The following is a 16,659-nucleotide window of genomic DNA, read 5'->3' on the forward strand; positions in this document are numbered from 1 at the left end:
GGGATACTCAGAGTTTCAGCATTCCTGTTGATATATGTGCACCACTTCTCTATCACACTTGATTATGGAAACTCCTAGCATAACCAGAGTATTTCAGTAGCCTGGGATTACCGAGAGAGATGAGGTCACATGTCAGCTATTTCGTGACTTTGGGAGGTAACCTCTGAGCCTCCAGCTATAAAATGGGAGTCAACAGCCCCTTGACTGCAGAGTTGCTTTGTAGAATCAGTGGGCCATTTGAAAGCACCTACTGCCTTGCCCGGTACATAATAGGTACTTTGCTTCCTTTCCCTTCTTGGAGTGTGATGCTTTGGGCCAGTACTGCCCCGAGACCAGGCCAGAAAGGCCCTGCTTCTGAAGCTTCTGGCCACCAGGTGAGGAGTCCAAGGGGAAGCCCCCTTTTGAACCATTCTCAGGATCCTGAATTCCCCCCGCATGAGCCAATGCTGGCTTCCAGACCTCTTCTCCAGGACCATCCTCCTGGGGGCAGACTGCCCTGGGAGCACATCCCTATCCCCAAGGAGAGTAGACAGACCTTGGCCACGAGGCCGGGGCGTTTACTCACATGTGTACAGGCCCCTTCAAAATGCCGTGTGGGTCAGGAGTCAGCTTTCCCCACAATGACACATTCTGATGAGGAACACTCATCAGAGGGAGTTAGAGAAATCTCAGTTGAACGTGATCTTTCAGGTCTTTATGGAGGTGTACATAAAGATAGAAGGGTAGCATATAATTTATTTCATGGTTTGTTGGCTCTTGTTCCAAGCCCCACAAATGTTAGGAGCAAGCCTGCCTCAGACATGCAAGAATTCTTTCATCCAGATTCTCTTCCTCCTAATACAAATAAGAAAAGCATATAATCAGAATAATCTTGGTTTTTCAAACAGTTTACCACCTAAGCAGGAATTGTCAAACACTTTTCCTTTGCCCCACCGTGAGCATGACCCCGTGCCGGTGAGAAAGCTTCTGGACCTTCACCAGTCCAACCAAATCAGGAGAGGTCCCAGGATGTGCATCTAAAAGTCATCCCAGAGGCTCCCTGCAGCTTGGGCTCAGTGGTTCTCAGCCCTACCTGGATTTTAAGACTAACTGGGAAACTTTTAGAAAAATATTGCTGCCAGGGTTCCATTCCACAGAGATGAAGTCATCATCTCTAGGGGCGGGGCCCAGGCATGGGTATTTTTTCAATCTCCCAGGTTGCCTCCTCCTTGGGGCCAGGGGTGAGAACCGAGTCTCCCCTGCCTGATGGCTGAAGTGGCCTGGAGCTCAGCCCTAACCCTCAGAGAGTCTGTCCTCCACCTCTCACGGCGGAAGGGAGGCTGTAGGGTCTTCAGACTTTGTAGACACTGTTGTTCCTTGTGCAGCCCAAGTATGCCACCTAATTAACACTTGTTTCAATTATTAAACAAGTGTTAACCTGTCCTATGCAGAGAAGGGGGTGGTCCCTTTTAAAGTTCCTAGTTGCTGACTTTGGCCCTGAATTGGGACTTCTGAAAACTCAACCCAAGATAGCAGCTAAGAAGTTCTTCCAAAAGTTTCTCCGCCAGCCAGAGACGTCTCACGAAACAACCCAACTGCAGACGTTTTTCCATGACATCCCTTCACCCAGCAGTGGCCATGGGAAGGAGGGTGTGGACAGGCTTCCTGGGTTTTGGGTGCTCCTTGTCAGGTGTTAAAAACAAAGAGGATCATTGTGTTTCTTGGAACTGGTCTAAATGTCTGTGTTTAAGATTAAGATCTGGGGAAATGCATTTCCGTTTGAACCCAGTATTTTCTGATTGTGAAAAGGGTACCAATCTGTGCAATGGCGCCATGACACGGACTCCAGCTTTTTCTGTCGGTTCCTTTAATTAGGAGAAATTAAGTGGGGCTGCTACATATTTTGAGAATAAATAACACTATTTAAACTTAGGCAGCCTTAACCACTAACTTAACCGCTGAATTCTCGCTGCTACATGCCTCCTAAATAGATCAGCATAATCTTAACTAGGACTTAAAATGCATCATCTTCGTTCTGGAGCTCAGAACCAGCAGCCGACAGGAGCCTTGGCTTAATGACTTTAATTATGGCGAGCAATACCTTCTCCCGATGGGGAGGGGCGCGGCCGGCCGGGTAGGGTCAGCGAAGGCCGGATGGGAGCCCGCCCCCAGAGGCCGGCCCCACTGGGTGGGGAGAGGGACCGGGAGCGGGGGGTGCGTGGGGAAGCGGAGAGGGAGGGACCCTGAAGGAGGGCGTGGAGAAGCAGGGCTAGGGGAGGGGCGGGGTTGAAGCTGGAGGGTGGAAAGGGAGGAGGGACCCTGGGGGGAGGCCGCGGGGGCCTCGGAGTTCTGAGCTGTGTTTGTGGTTTCGGCACTTTGATCTCCTGCCAGCGAAACCTGGAAGGTCAGGCCGGGCTGCAGCCAAGCCCTGGAGCGAGGAGCCGGGTGGAGCGGGCAGAGCTGCGCCGCCCCCCCGCCCCCCCGCCCCCCTCCTCTCCCACTCCCGGAAAGTGGGCCTGCGTGGCTGCCCAGGCGCCCCCGTCCCTGCCCCTCTTTGCCCCTGTGGGGCCGTTTTGTGCGCCGATCTTCAGGCCGTGAATCAGGGACTCCAAATCATGAAAGTAAATTAGCTCAACGCTCTACAGGTTTGGTTTGGTAGAATCATTCACGTTGCATATGCTTTAAAGAAAGCAGGTTATTTTTTAAGCTAGGTGCACCCCTTCCTCTCTACCCTGTCCCAGAGCAGCAGGTGATTGGTCTGGTGGTTTTGCGGGTGTTAGGGTCGTTTCCCTCAACACTTCTGACACCCGCCCCCTTCTTGGCACCAGCATTTTCTCACCGGTTACCCATGTGCTCTGGTGTGTGACCTCATTTCCTATGGAATGAAAGGTTTCTGTAGGAAAACAGGGCGCTGGTGAGACCGGCCTTGCAAGCCCCCTTGCCTGGCAGGAGTATCCCCTGTCGGAGCAGTGACTCATGCTTCAGGGAACGGCAGCTGACCAGAATGATCAAGAGCTTGGTGCCTGGGTGGTCACTACTAAGTGAAGAACACGGGGGAGGAGGAAAGGAAAAAGTGAGGAGGGAGGGTTTAGAATCCACTCAGCGGCCTCCAGAGGGCAGAGCATAAAGGGACCCAGTGAGTGGCGCCTGTTTGGACTACAGCAGGCCCAGCCAAGAGAGACGGGTGGGTGTCAGGCGTGGCCAGTCTCGGGGACTGGCTGGTTGGTCTCCATCCGCGCTCACAGTCCCTGTCCCTCCCCGACCACAGAGCAGGCCCTGCGGCAGTGGCGACAGACGCAGAGCTTGTTCCTGGCACCCTGCATTCCTGGCAGTGATATGCCCGAGGCTCCAGCCTTAGGCGGATGTGCTCTCAGGCCGGGAGTTTGGACTCTGCCACCAGTTCCCCCAGAAAGCCAAGCTTCCGGTCTTCACACCAGCTGGGGAAGGCAGACTGGTATCCGCTCACTTTCCCGAGACAGGCCCCCATGGTCTCCACAGGTTTCAAGGTGTTCCGTAGGCTCCACCCGTCTTTTTAGGCTGAAGAAAAGCCCAAGGTCCCCTGAGTGATAATGGGAGGAAACTGTAAAAATCTGCATCTCGTGCCATCTGTTCCTGTGGATTTGCCCAAGGGTAGTCATTTGGTGAGAGTTTGCCTTGGGTCAGAGTTCTAAAAGGAGCTTGCATTCCTCCGCAGAGTGGAAGGAGCAAACATTGCAGGTGCACGGGCTTGTTTTCTAAGAGCTTTGACATCAGAGATGTGCTCACACGGAGGCCTGGGGCCTGATAAAGATCCACGAGGAGGCAGAGCCACTTGTAGTGGCTGGGGTCGAGGTTGCCCAGAGACCACAATGGCGGCATTAGAACTAACCACCAATAGGAGGCCCATCCGCAAAGGCCGCAACAGACGCCGTGCCTGCGTAAGCCAAATCCTGAAAGTCTCAAATGCACAGAATCTTGAGTTCCAAGAAGATCTGGTAGAGACCAGACCTTTCTCAATTTAAAAGTCAAAGGAAACTGGCGATCAGGTGGCCAGGAGCGAGCTACAGTCTGTGCTTGGAGTAGCGGGGGGGCCCAAGTGTTTGATGCTAACCCCGAGGGCAAAAGCTGATCTTTTTGGGTTAATCAACAAACATTTCTTGGCCATTTACCCTGTGCCAGGCCCTTTGCTGGATTCTGGGAATTCGGCAGGAAAGAAGTCTGACACACTGGCCGCCCTCTAGTGAGGAGGCACTTTTGAGTAAACAATGACAGTGTGAGGTCGTAAGAGCTGCAATGGTGGGGCACGGGCAGGCCACGGGCAGTACCAGTGTGGAGGGAGGAACACCTAAGTCGACCAGAGTTAGAAGAGGGAAAGGCTAGTGGGCGTGGGGGAGGTAGTGTGTGGCTCCGCAGCAAGGATGCAGGCCATCAGAGAACGAGTAGAAGGTCAGCCCCGTTAGACTCAGGGGTGGGAGTGTGGAGTTTGCCATAAGCAGTGGGGAGGGCACGGCTTACGCTAGGAGCAGCACCGTTATTCGAGGAGAGTGGTGCAGGTCAGAGCTGTGATTTAGAAAGGTCCCTCTGCTGCAGGGTAGAGACCACCCTGGGGGGCTGCTGGGATGGGCTAGGGAACCCCCAAGGGAAAATGTTGTTGTGACTCATGTGAGAAGTCGGGTGTCCTGGACAGGGGGGCAGCAGTGGGGGTGGAAAAACAATGGATGGATTTGGAAGATGAAATCAGCAAGTCTTGGTAAGCAGTTGAGTGTAGGGGTGAGGGCAAAGGTTTGGCTTGGCCCCTGTGAGCCTAGGTTATAGGAGGGTGAGGACTGGATGAAGGGTAGGCCCACGGCAAGACCCCATGCATCCATATCAGCCTGAGCAAGAAATGACCCACAGAGGCCCCAGGACAGTGTGCTCTGCTTTGGAAATAGCCCCAGAAGGAACTTGGGGATCCAAGTTGAAGCAGAACGCTGACACCAAGTCAGAGGAACCAAGCCCTGGGACTCTGATGCCATTTTGGATTCTCCGCAGTAGTGGTTCCCTTTAGGTCACACTGCTCTGTAAGTGTATCAAAGGAGAGCTGCAGGTGAATACTCTGTTGGGTAAAAAGAGATCTCCACGCCCTCATCCTGCTCCTTTCTAAGCAAGATCGCTTTTGCCAGGACAGTAGTAAGTGTGTCATGACAGGCACTTCTGGAAGGTCCCCGATTGTATCTTTCTTGGAATGTCTGGCACAGTTGGACCTCTTGAGTAGTTGTCAAATTGAACTATGTATTTGAATGTTTTCATACCAATAGCCATCTCATGTAGATTGCAGTGCATGTTTTCTCTACTTGTTTTCCAGCTCAAAATGTAGATCTCTGTCATATCCCTCAGCCTTCTACTTGCACCTTAGAGCAGGGCAATGAATAAGGGCTGATAGTCCTCTCTCGTTGGCATACCACACACCGTGGATCAGTGGGTTCCAAAACATCTTCCAGAGAAGGGAGGGCGTTGACAGGAGTTGTTGCAAAGGGATTTTGCATCCCCCAAAATGGGGGATCCTGGGTAGAGAAGAGCCTCTAGCATACCATTGCGGATGTCAGAGGTCACTGTAGAATATGCAGCATTTCTCCAAGGATGCTGACCCAGAAAATCTCATCCTGTGATGCATACTTTGGGAAAAGCGGCAGTAGAGACATGAGATAACTGAGCCCATATTCATCATTTCTTAGCCATTTGCCCTTGGAACACACAGACTATTCCTTGTGACTCCCCTGCCCTCTTCAGAGAGGGCTGTGCCTGCACTGCTTGCAGAATGTGTGCTCCATGAGGACAGGGATCTACCACTTGCTGCCTCCTGCACACACAGGAACTGGTGAATTACTACTGTTAACAAATAAGTGAATAAATGGCACTACGGATAGAATTAAACTCAGTTCCCACCTACTATGTTAATTTGTTGAGTATGGACCATGCCCAAGGCAGTCTGCTTTGTTAGCCTTCATGGGGCCCACAGACTGGTCAGTAAGATCTACCTCCTGGTACCTTGAGACCCTGAGGGCAGGTTAGCCCAGCACCCAGGCCAGCCATTTACATGTACAATGTCTGTGCCCTCGGACTAGGCAGGACCACTTGGAGCTGTTTATTTAATAATAGATGCCACCAGGATGTGAGTATGAGAATATAAATATGGTACTGTTTATAATAGAGAAAATGTAGAAATCCGCTAAATGCCTGTCAGGGAGACAGTCTTAAACTCAGGTACAACCATATAATGGAATGATATATGTAGCTGGTAAGAAGAATGACTTTTTTTTTAAATATAAATGCATATAATATTGTTGAGTAAATTGTTGAGTTAAGGTGAGGGAGGTACAGAATAGTATATACACACAATTTATTTGTGGTTTTTTAAGTGTATTTTGATACGTGAGTGTATATGTGCATTTTATTCCTGCTAATATATGGATTTAAAAAAAACAACATGGAAAGATATAAACCACACTGTTAATGTTATAAAGCCTAGGCTATAGGGGGTAATAGGTGAGTTCATTTTTGCTTTCAATTTCTAAATTATTTAAAAGTATTCACATTAAGCACATTTTCCTTTTATGAATAGCAAAAACATGAAAGATGGTGTTGAGGGGAAAATGCATCACAGAAAGTGGTAAGCAGCGGAAGAGAAATCCTTAGAAATACTCGGGCCCAGAGAGGGATAAGAGCTGCTTTAGGCTATAGAGAAGAACTTGTCAATCTTATGGGAGGGGAGGCACATGAATTTGACCTTGAAGAATCAGTAGGTATGATCAACACATGGTAGTTCACACTGGAGTATCTTTCTGCATATGAAGCATATGCAAAGAGTTACTCTCAAACTGACTTCCTTCTCCTAGCCAGCTCACCACAGGTCACTTTACCCAGAAGTTAAATGTGTCGACAAATTTGTCTTGTAATATCTGTGCCATCCTATTTTGTCATTACAGGTAAGAGTTGAGTGGGTTTATAAGGAGGGGCATTAAGTGGATTTTATTATGACTCTTACGATTATCTTCATATTTTTTGGCCCTGGGCCTCCCTTCTAAGGAAATTGGAAGGTAAGCCACAATTTGTTCAGTGTAGCCTTAATTATTATAATAAAAAACTGGAATAGTTCAAATAACAAAAATACATGAGTGAGTAGAGTATGTGAATGGATATTTCACAGCCTTAAAGGTGTCTATAAGAAATTTTTAATGACTTGTTGGAAGCTTATGATAAGTGTAAAAACAAAACAAAAATGAAAAAAAAAAAAGTCTGGAGCCTCCATATGTCAAAACTTCCTAGAAGAGGTTGAAGACACAGGTCTTCGTATCAGCACTAACAATCCAACTTCCTTGGTTATCATATGGTCAGGAGTTTGGGACAAAGGAGACTTTTAGTCATCTTTTGGGTTATCTCCGATTAAGATGGTATTCTGTCAAAGATTTCCTGCAATAAATATTAGGCACTGGGGCCACCACATGCAGCGCTAGACCAACAGATAAACAAGGGTGAAAAAGGAGTCTATGCCCAGGGGCTGCTGGGAGTTACCAAGTCTGGGTGTAACTTGCACACTCTGGGGAGAGCCCAGATCCGTTCCTGATTGGAATTCCAGAATTTAATTGAAACTAAAGCAAACGGGAGGTTTTGACTTCTCCCACCCACAAGGTGGTGGTGGGACTATTCTCATCAGAATGCCTCATTCCCATCCGGAAATTCGAGACTCAAACATATGGATAGAAGCTCTTTCCTCCTGGGAAAACCACATCCACGTTCAGGGAGCAGCAACCCACGAGTATGGTCCCACGCAGACCATAGAATAAACGTTTATGGAATAACCATAGGAGACTTGCATTGAAGTAAGTGCCAACCACAGTAGGACCCTGTCTCCTGGGGCTTGAAATTCTGTACTTTGGGAAATCTAAGTGTGCATATGTTTGCACTTTTGATACTTGTGTCCGTGGCTATGGACATTGGCTAGCCTTGGGTCCTGCAGCCCTGGAAAGGTGAATAAAGGACCATGACAACCTTTTGTTCCATAGTCTACCGCTGGGCTTCCAGTCACCTGCTGGCTGGTGTTGACCTGCCCACCTGCCCCTGCCTGACTGAGGCAGCAGAGGTGATGAAGGCTGGGGGGCGGGCATGCAGAGGGCAGGAAAGGCAGGCAGGGCCTTGGGCTGCTTTGAGGAGGCCTTCCCAAGACTTCGCACCTGTTTTCTGCTCTTCACACCCTTCTCATGCCCTTCTTTCTACACCAGTCTGTGCACAGTTCAAGGGTAACTGCCCTCCGCGACTGTGGCCCAATTTACCAGTGACCTTCATCTAGCCTCATCCCCCCCGCCCCCCCAGCCCGCATCTTTTTCCATTCTTTCTTTTTATTTTTTATTTATTTATTTATTTATTTATTTTTTAAAGATTTTATTTATTTATTTGAGAGAGAGAGAATGAGAAAGAGAGCACATGAGAGGGGGGAGGGTCCGAGGGAGAAGCAGGCTCCCTGCCGAGCAGGGAGCCCGATGCGGGACTCGATCCCGGGACTCCAGGATCACGACCTGAGCCGAAGGCAGTCGCTTAACCAACTGAGCCACCCAGGCGCCCTCCATTCTTTCTTTGAAACAGCCTTATCTTGAGACTTTTGTGACTTTGTAAAGATAGGGTTTCTGATGATCACAAGACCACTAATCTCCCAACTATGTAATCTCCCAATCTATGGTTTAGATTTGTTTTGAATCGGTATTTAGGGGTGGTGGGGGGAGGGCGCCTGGGTGCCTCAGTTGGTTAAGCGTTGGACTCTTGATCTCAGCTCAGGTCTTGATCTCAGAGTTGTGAGTTCGAGCGCTTTGTTGGGCTCCACGCTGGGCGTGGAGCCTACTTAAGAAAAAAAAAAAAAAAGAAACAAGTTTGGGCCCAGGCTTGACTAGGTAAAATGATGAAATGATCTCATATGTGGAGATTGGTTCAGGAATATGCCTCGTCTATTTTTAAACTGAAAATGTGAGGTGAGGGGGAAAGTGTGACCAAGTAGTGTTCTGTGTTTTTTAATTTGCTTTGGGAATAGTATAATAAATTTGTCATTTTCTAAATCTGGATTCTTCATGGCCTATTTTAAATCCTGGGTTGGCTCCTGACAGGCCAATTCTCAACAGGACCCTGGGTTGACTCCCCTCCTGTCTAGTCCTGGTATGGACAGGAAAAACAACCTTATTTTAATAGCAGCTTCCATTAATTTTTAAAGTAAGTCAACTGTGAGAATTCTCATTTTCTCAAACAAAATTTTTGTACTTGGATCCTGTGTATTAGTCTGGTTGTGTATGAGTCCGTTAAATGGGGATGGTAAATGGGTTTTAAGCACCTTATTCTTGGCCTGCTGTTTTTACTATAGAAACCAGGAGAGACCCTTCAACCATCCTAGATTTTGTTTAAAATGCCTTTTAAAAAGTGCCTGTCCCGGATGGGTCACGCGTCACCTCCAGATCCTTGAGACCTCCACATTCCTTTGGACATGGGAAGCCTGGAAGTGTGACCAGCCCCATGGCTGAAGACCACACTACCCCAGGTCCTGCCTTTCATCGGGGGCCATCAGGCTCTCCAGGAGCACCAGCATCAAAGCCGGAGGTGTTCAGTGCTCCTGATTGGGAGGGATCTGAATGCACAGTTCCCTCAGGTGCTGGTTGATATGCTTGATGGTGGAATGAAAGCCAAATAAAGGAACAAGAGATCCTGTTGATTACCTGTTTTCAGTGCTGTTCCTTGGGGCCCTTCTATATCTAGGGAAAATTTGTGAAGACTACGGTTTCACCTGAGTAGAAGACACAGCGCCTATTTCCTATTAACTCTGGGGCCCACGGACTGTTGGCTTCAGGCAAGGGGGTCTGTGCCCCTAAGAGCCTTTTGGAGCAAGGTGACACCCCCTGGCCTCAAACTTTCTCACTGGGCCATCATGTCCTCTCCTGCTGGAGGTGGGTGATAGGGCCACTGTGGCTCTTTCTTCATTGCTCTGGACAGTCCCCTGCCTCTCCATTGAGTGGCCAAGATTGGGAACTGGAAGGGACCCTAGTGGTAATAACTGGCTTCCTCCTCCTCTTACAGGTGGGGAAACTGAGACTGGGACTCAGATTCAGTGACTTGCCTACCATTGGCAACTTGTCAGTCCCGACTGCAGCTTGCTGGTGAGGCAGTGGGGTGGGATGGACAAGCGGTAGAAGGGACTTGAAATTGAGTCTCAGTTCAACAAGAAAGAGTCCCAGGGGAAGAAGGACAGCTTCTGCAGCATAGCACACAGGGCTCCCCGGGCTCATTAAGTTGCTGGGGACTTTGCAGTATCCGGAGGATTTCACAGTCCTGCGTCTTTGGTACACGGTGCAGGGACTGGTCTGGTAAAAGCTGTGGGATAAGACTGCCCTCTAGTGGGCTTGTGAAGCCATTGGTCCAGCTGCTTTCACATCTCCTTAGGTTCAGTGTTGCCTTCTTATGCTGTATCCCCGTAGTGATTATTTCCTCAGTAGGAATGCCTTCAATTCAAATTTTATTCTTTGTCACGCATTCTGGCTCATAGAGTTGATCTCTGAACACCAGCCATTATTTGCCCATCTTGTAGGAGGTTTGGCATTTTATTTTGTTGTTGTTGTTTATCCCCCACCTTAGAGGTATCTTACTTCTCTAATAAAATTCACGTTCCTAAAAGCAAGGGTTATGTCTTATGTCTTGTGCTTCCACAGCTTTCATCCTGTTGTCTGCTTAGCTGGACATGAAATTAGAAGGTTCGCTGGGATAGAAAAGAATCCTCCCTCAAAACAGAATCCCACCACTTTACATTTGTTCCTAAAACATCCTCATCTCAGCTCTCTGATCCAGAGTTCCCCAAGTGGTTGAATCATCTGAATCCCTCAGAAAACTTCCAGAACTCCGTTTCCTGGGCCTTCCTCCAGCCCTGCTGAATCAGTCTCTGTGGTTTGAGCCAGGAAATCTGCTTTACAAACTTCCCAAGTGGTTTTTGATGTGTAGCCAGGTTTGTCAGCCAACTGCTCTAAATCCCCATTTACAATTTTTTTTTTTCATAGCTGACAGCATCTCCAAAGGTTTTCAGCTTATGTCAGTTATTAAAATTGACCATTGTGAGATTCCTTTGGAAATATTTGGTGTGCTGTTCTAACTGCAGTCCTGGCTGACATGGGAAGGAAGAAGGACCACAAGAGAAGGACCAAAGGCATTTACTTGGGTTGCCAGGGGCTCTGTGTTCACAGCAGAAAATACTGAAACCAATACCTTCGTGCTGACTGGGTAGGTCGTTGATGTGTTTTTAATGTTTGGCCGGACAGGGAGACAGAGGTTAATCGAGTACCCAGTTCCTAATTTTCACCTATTCTGACTCGTCTGGTTCTCAGATTAGCCGTACAATGTAGGCGGCATTGTCCCTTTTCTTACAGATGGGAAAGTTGAGGCTTCGGGAAGTTAGTAACTTGCCCAGAGTCCTGGAAGTTGGGGACTGTCAGATTCTGCATTCGAATACAGGTCTGATTTCCAAGGCCAGCTTTGGCAAGGTAAGAGGACCAAGAGTGCCAACCTGTTCTTTTTAACTCTGCCAGGCCAAGCGGGCGGTGCAGCGGGGAGCTACTGCGGTCATCTTTGATGTGTCGGAAAACCCAGAAGCTATTGACCAGGTAAACCGCGTGGGGCACGCGGCGTGGCCATCCCCCCGACAGAAGCACTGTTAGTTAGCTGGGCTCGTCACAGGGGCATCCCCCTCGCCTCGGGGCTCGGCACTTGTCTGCTGACGCTAGAAACCCATGTTTAGACATCATTCCTACTCCGAGGCAAGGGTATTGAGTAGGCATGAAGAGCCAGGAAGTTGGTGGTTGGGGGGCATCTTTAAAGACCCTTCTGGGCCTTCAGCCTGCCCAGTCCGTCCTAAAACAAGCATCATTCTCCGCCTTGTCCTTCAGAAGCTCCAAGGCTATAACGCTTGAGGACTTTGAGGATTTTCAAATGGCATTTGCTGTTCTTTTCCTTCAGCCTCTCTCCGTCTCTCTTGCTTCTTAAAGCAAGAGTGTCTTTTAACCAGAACCGTCTTTTCTTCCTCAGCTAAACCAGGGCTCAGAAGACCCGCTCAAGAGGCCAGTGGTGTACGTGAAGGGTGCAGATGCCATCAAGCTGATGAACATTGTCAACAAGCAGAAAGTAGCTCGAGCGAGGATTCAGCACCGCCCCCCTCGAGTGAGCCTCGACGGGCACCCTCTCTGCTGCTCCCTGTGCCTTTATTCCCTTTGGGCTTTGGGCTTTTGTTCCTGTCTTCTTTCTGTGTCAAATGCTGATACAGCCTAGGTTCCTACAGTTTAGATCAAACGTAGGGCTGGAGGCGAAGGAGAAATGTTACCCATGTCTCTTTATTTTTTAAAGATTTGAGAGAGACAGAGAGTGTGCACGAATGGGGGGGTGGGGCTCAGAGGGAGAGAGAGAGTCTCAAGCAGACTCCACACTGAGCGCAGAGCCTGATGCGGAGCTCGATCTCACTATCCTGAGATCATGACCTGAGCCAAAATCAAGAGCCAGACGTTTGACTGAGCCAGCCAGGCAACCCCCACCCATGTTCCTTTAGAGAGGATTCGAAAAGACCTTCCAGAAATAGATGATTTTGTGCTAAAGCGTCTCTAGTCTCTTCCACCCGGCATTCCCTCTTGGTAGCCTCCTGTCCTTCTTTCTCTTCTGTCCTGCCTCCCTCTGAAAGGCTGAGGAGGATTGAAGGAAGGAGTACCCGGCTTCCTGTGTCCCCCTCCTTCCATTTGTCCCAGACTAGAGAAAGAGGCCTGTACTTTCTTTTTCCCGGAGGGTAAATTGCATTATTGAAAACCCCTAACTTAGTGCTCGCTTCGGCAGCCCACATACTGAAAACCCCTAACTTATATTTGAATCTGGAACACTTAGCTTTCAACTAGGATTGAAGTTTTTATGCCTTGCAGGTGGTTGATGAAGGCTTCTCTTGAGCATGTCAAAGGGACACTGCTGGCCATTGACTCTTAACTGGCATCTTCTGCCCAAACCTCAGGCTGAAGGTTCTGGGAACCTGGGGCAGGTTTTATATATATGTGTGGTTTATTTCCATATCACAGATATTCACATATAGGATGATTCTTTTGCACGCACAAAATATCTAGATACCCGCAGCATTCTATTAGCAAAACTCTATTCCTCTTGGCTACCCGCATGTCCTAGATGAAACGGCTTCAAGATTTTCGGAGGCAGTGTGTCCCGAGGAAAAGATAAGAACTCAGAGTAGAAGGGATGTGCAGAAGAACCGCCTTCGCTGGCTTCTTTTTAAAGGAAAAAAGCGCGCTTTGGTAAATGTGACTCATTGTAGTGGAAGCTGATCTTTGTGGAAGCAGCATACAATTTTCTGAGTTGTTGTACACCATTAATTATATGGTTAGTAATCACTGTTCCCTCAAAACATGACACTCACTCCTTTGTCCCATAAATATGATATTTGTGTTTATTTGGATGGGCCTCTCATGCCGGTTACAGCGAACTTTGCGCTCTTCCATGGGGAGCTAGGCGTTCTGACGCGTGGGCTCTTGGCCGAGAGGAGGCCCGGCCGAGACTGCAGCAGGCCTCCCCCTAGCCACACCGTGGGGGGCTGCCTGGGCCCGGAGAGCACAGCACGTGTGCAGGTTAGCAGAAGCCCAGGTGTTGCCTGCAGACGAGGGGAGGGACACACCCGAGTTGCCCCAACCTTATCCCAACCCGTGTGCCGATCCCCAGGCTGAAGAGACCTGTGACTCATCGTGTCTGTGTTCTGTTCCAGCAACCCACTGAGTACTTCGACATGGGGATTTTCCTGGCGTTCTTCGTCGTCGTCTCCTTGGTCTGCCTCATCCTCCTTGTCAAAATCAAGCTGAAGCAGCGACGCAGTCAGGTAATACCTCGGAGCTGCCCACCAGCGCAGGTGCCCCGCCGCCTGTCCCTCGTGGAAACCAGGGTGGGGGCCCGAGCTCCACAGCCTGGTCCTGGTGACCTGGGCGTGGCGGAGATGGAGGAAAATGAGAGCAAAGCTCATCACCCTATGTCTTCTCTGTTCCAAAAGGGCCAGAACCACAAAGGCCGAGCACTGGGAGGGCTTCCAGCTAGGGGGTTTTCTCACAAAATGTCTCAGCGTTCACACGGAGCCCTAGAGCCTTGCTCCTCAGATATGACCCGGGCACCGGCAGTATCCCCTGGGAGCTTGGTAGAAATGCAGACCCTCAAGCCATACCCCAGACCTGCTGAGCCGGAAGCTGCATCTTCCAAGCTGTCTGGACGATTCCCAGTAAACAGAGTAGCCCCTTTCGTGCCCCAGTGGCACATCACCGTGCTCGTAGGAGGGCAGGTTTGGGGGCAGAAGTTGATGGCGGGGGTAGGTGGGAATCTAGACGTGCCCCGTGTAGCGTGACCTCTCAGGAGACACAGTGGACGCCGATAGGCAATCTGTCAAGAGGATCGCCCACTGCTCGCCAAGTGAGTGGCCATCACCAGCCCAACAGAGCAGTAGCTGCGTTTGGCCGGCACCCGGGCGCGTTGTCTCATTTGCCCTCGGAACTTTCTTCAGGGTAAAGAGGAGGAACCCGAGGGCGCCTGGGTGGCTCAGTTGGTTAAGCGACTGCCTTCGGCTCAGGTCATGATCCTGGAGTCCCGGGATCGAGTCCCGCATCGGGCTCCCTGCTCGGCAGGGAGTCTGCTTCTCCCTCTCCCCGTTTGTGTTCCCTCTCTCGCTGTGTCTTTCTCTGTCAAATAAATAAATAAAATCTTAAAAAAAAAAAAAAAAAAGAGGAACCCGAGGCATCGAGCAGGCCAGTAACTCAGAGTCTTGCAGAGTCCGACCAACTAATTGAAGGCGACCTCTGCTGGGACTGCCACTTGGGAGAAGCCTGGGTCCAGACTGATGACCCTCAGGAGTCTGGAAAACCTGTGCCGCGGCAGTCTGAGTGTCGAGTGCTCTCAGAAGCCTGTTCTGGTCCGATAGAGGACAAGCGCTATGGCCGTCCCCGTGGCTCTAGGGGTGACTCCCAGTTAGTACGTCCCGGGCCCTAACCTGGACCACGTTCCGCCACACAGAATTCCATGAACAGGCTGGCTATCCAAGCTCTACAGAAGATGGAAACCAGGAAGTTCAACTCCAAGAGCAAGGGGCGCCGGGAGGGGAGTTGTGGGGCGCTGGACACGCTCAGCAGCAGCTCCACGTCCGACTGCGCCATCTGCCTGGAGAAGTACATCGACGGGGAGGTACGGACAGACGCAGGGCCCGTCCTGGCTGGGGAGGAGGTGGACAGGTCAGCGGAGGTGCCCACGACCTGGAAGGACAGGGCCCCAGGTCTCATGGGGGTGGCCGGGGACATCCTAACTGCTGCTCGCCCTGAGAAGTAGTGGCCTCAACATGGAGACACTCTCTCCAGGGGGCCCACCTCTACCCACGTCATTTCAGAAGTTGATCAGGAGTATATGGTAGGCCAGAAAAGGTCTGGTGTTGAGAACATTGACACTTACTGACTTAACTTTAGAATCACTCTTCTGAAAACGGACGCTTGACTCGAAGCAAACCTCTCCTGCAAAGCCGCGTGGCACGCGGGGTGTTTTTCCTTAGGAGACAGGGGATGTGATGGCCCCCCTTTTTCTTCTAGCTTTTTATCCTGAAAATGTCAGACCTTCAGGAAAGCTGGAGCAGTCATACAGTGAATGACATGTCATTCGCCCGCACATCACCCTTTGCTAACATCGTGCCGCGTTTGCGCAGTCTCCTCGCAGACAGAGGCGTGCATACACACACGTTTTGGGGAGTGGGGAGCAAACCACTCAAGAATCAGTTGCAGGCATTCGATGCCCCTTTAATGAAAGCGTTCCACTCCCGTGTAGACTATGGGGTAAAAATGAGCTTTTGCAGAGGCCTTTAAATTAAGAGAGTCTTGAATGGTCTTTAGGTGCAGACTGCCTGTATTCCAGTCCTGGCCCAGGCAGGTTCTAGCTTTGTGATCTCGGGCAAGTGACTTCATTCTCTGTGCCTACGCTTGGGACATGGGCCCAAGACTGACATGCGCTTCAGGTGATCACGAAGGTTACACAAGAAAACACAGGTAGAACTGTCCCACGGTCAGGAACAACGTTAGGTATTAGTCTGAGCATTACTGTATTGAGCTGGTCAGAGAATGGAAAAACAGAGTAACACTAGCACACTTGGTCGGGGGAGGGAGGGCGCTTTGGCTCAGGAACTCCAGAGGTGGTTGTGCCTCAGAAAACTCCATCACCTCCTCTCTACATAGGCTGCTGTGTTATAAACGATGTTCCCTCAGGTGAGTATTCACGATCAAGCAAAGGAGAGGACAGGAGAGCTTTTTCTTCCAAGTCCCGGGCATCTTCCTTTCTACTCATCCCCAGTTGGAAGGCCTGGAGGGAGCCACCATCCCAGAGATACATAAGGTCTTGGGGGGTACCTAGCCTCGTCTGCGCACGCCCGGGGCTGCAGAAGCTCTCGGCTTTGGTCTTCCCTTGTGTGTGGCATGAGTGTGAATGCCTTCCTCTGGCAACAAGAAAGGAGCCAGCTTCTGTGTGCTTCCTTCCTGGACGCCGAGGACTGTGGTTGGGGCTTCTCCCTAGAAGCCACACGTGGGTGCTGACTCAGGGAATTGTGTCCACCTGTGGCTAGAGACCGGGAGGCGGGTGAGGAGGAAGCCGCTGGTA

At 50.1% G+C, this 16,659-nt stretch overlaps 1 protein-coding gene across 2 annotated transcripts in view; it reads left to right on the forward strand.

The window, feature by feature from the left end:
• Positions 1–16,659, forward strand: part of ZNRF3 (zinc and ring finger 3) — a 153,097-nt gene that overhangs the window by 129,061 nt on the left and 7,377 nt on the right. For both annotated transcript variants that reach the window (XM_035017283.1, XM_035017282.1), the window contains exons 3-6: positions 11,544–11,618; positions 12,040–12,171; positions 13,757–13,867; positions 15,043–15,210. In XM_035017283.1, the coding sequence (XP_034873174.1) occupies positions 11,544–11,618; positions 12,040–12,171; positions 13,757–13,867; positions 15,043–15,210 (486 nt within the window). The remainder of the gene's footprint in view (positions 1–11,543; positions 11,619–12,039; positions 12,172–13,756; positions 13,868–15,042; positions 15,211–16,659) is intronic.

The sequence above is a fragment of the Mirounga leonina genome, unplaced genomic scaffold (genome assembly GCF_011800145.1).
Source record: "Mirounga leonina isolate KUSES-001 unplaced genomic scaffold, KU_Mleo_1.0 Mir_171, whole genome shotgun sequence".
Lineage (NCBI taxonomy): Eukaryota > Metazoa > Chordata > Mammalia > Carnivora > Phocidae > Mirounga > Mirounga leonina.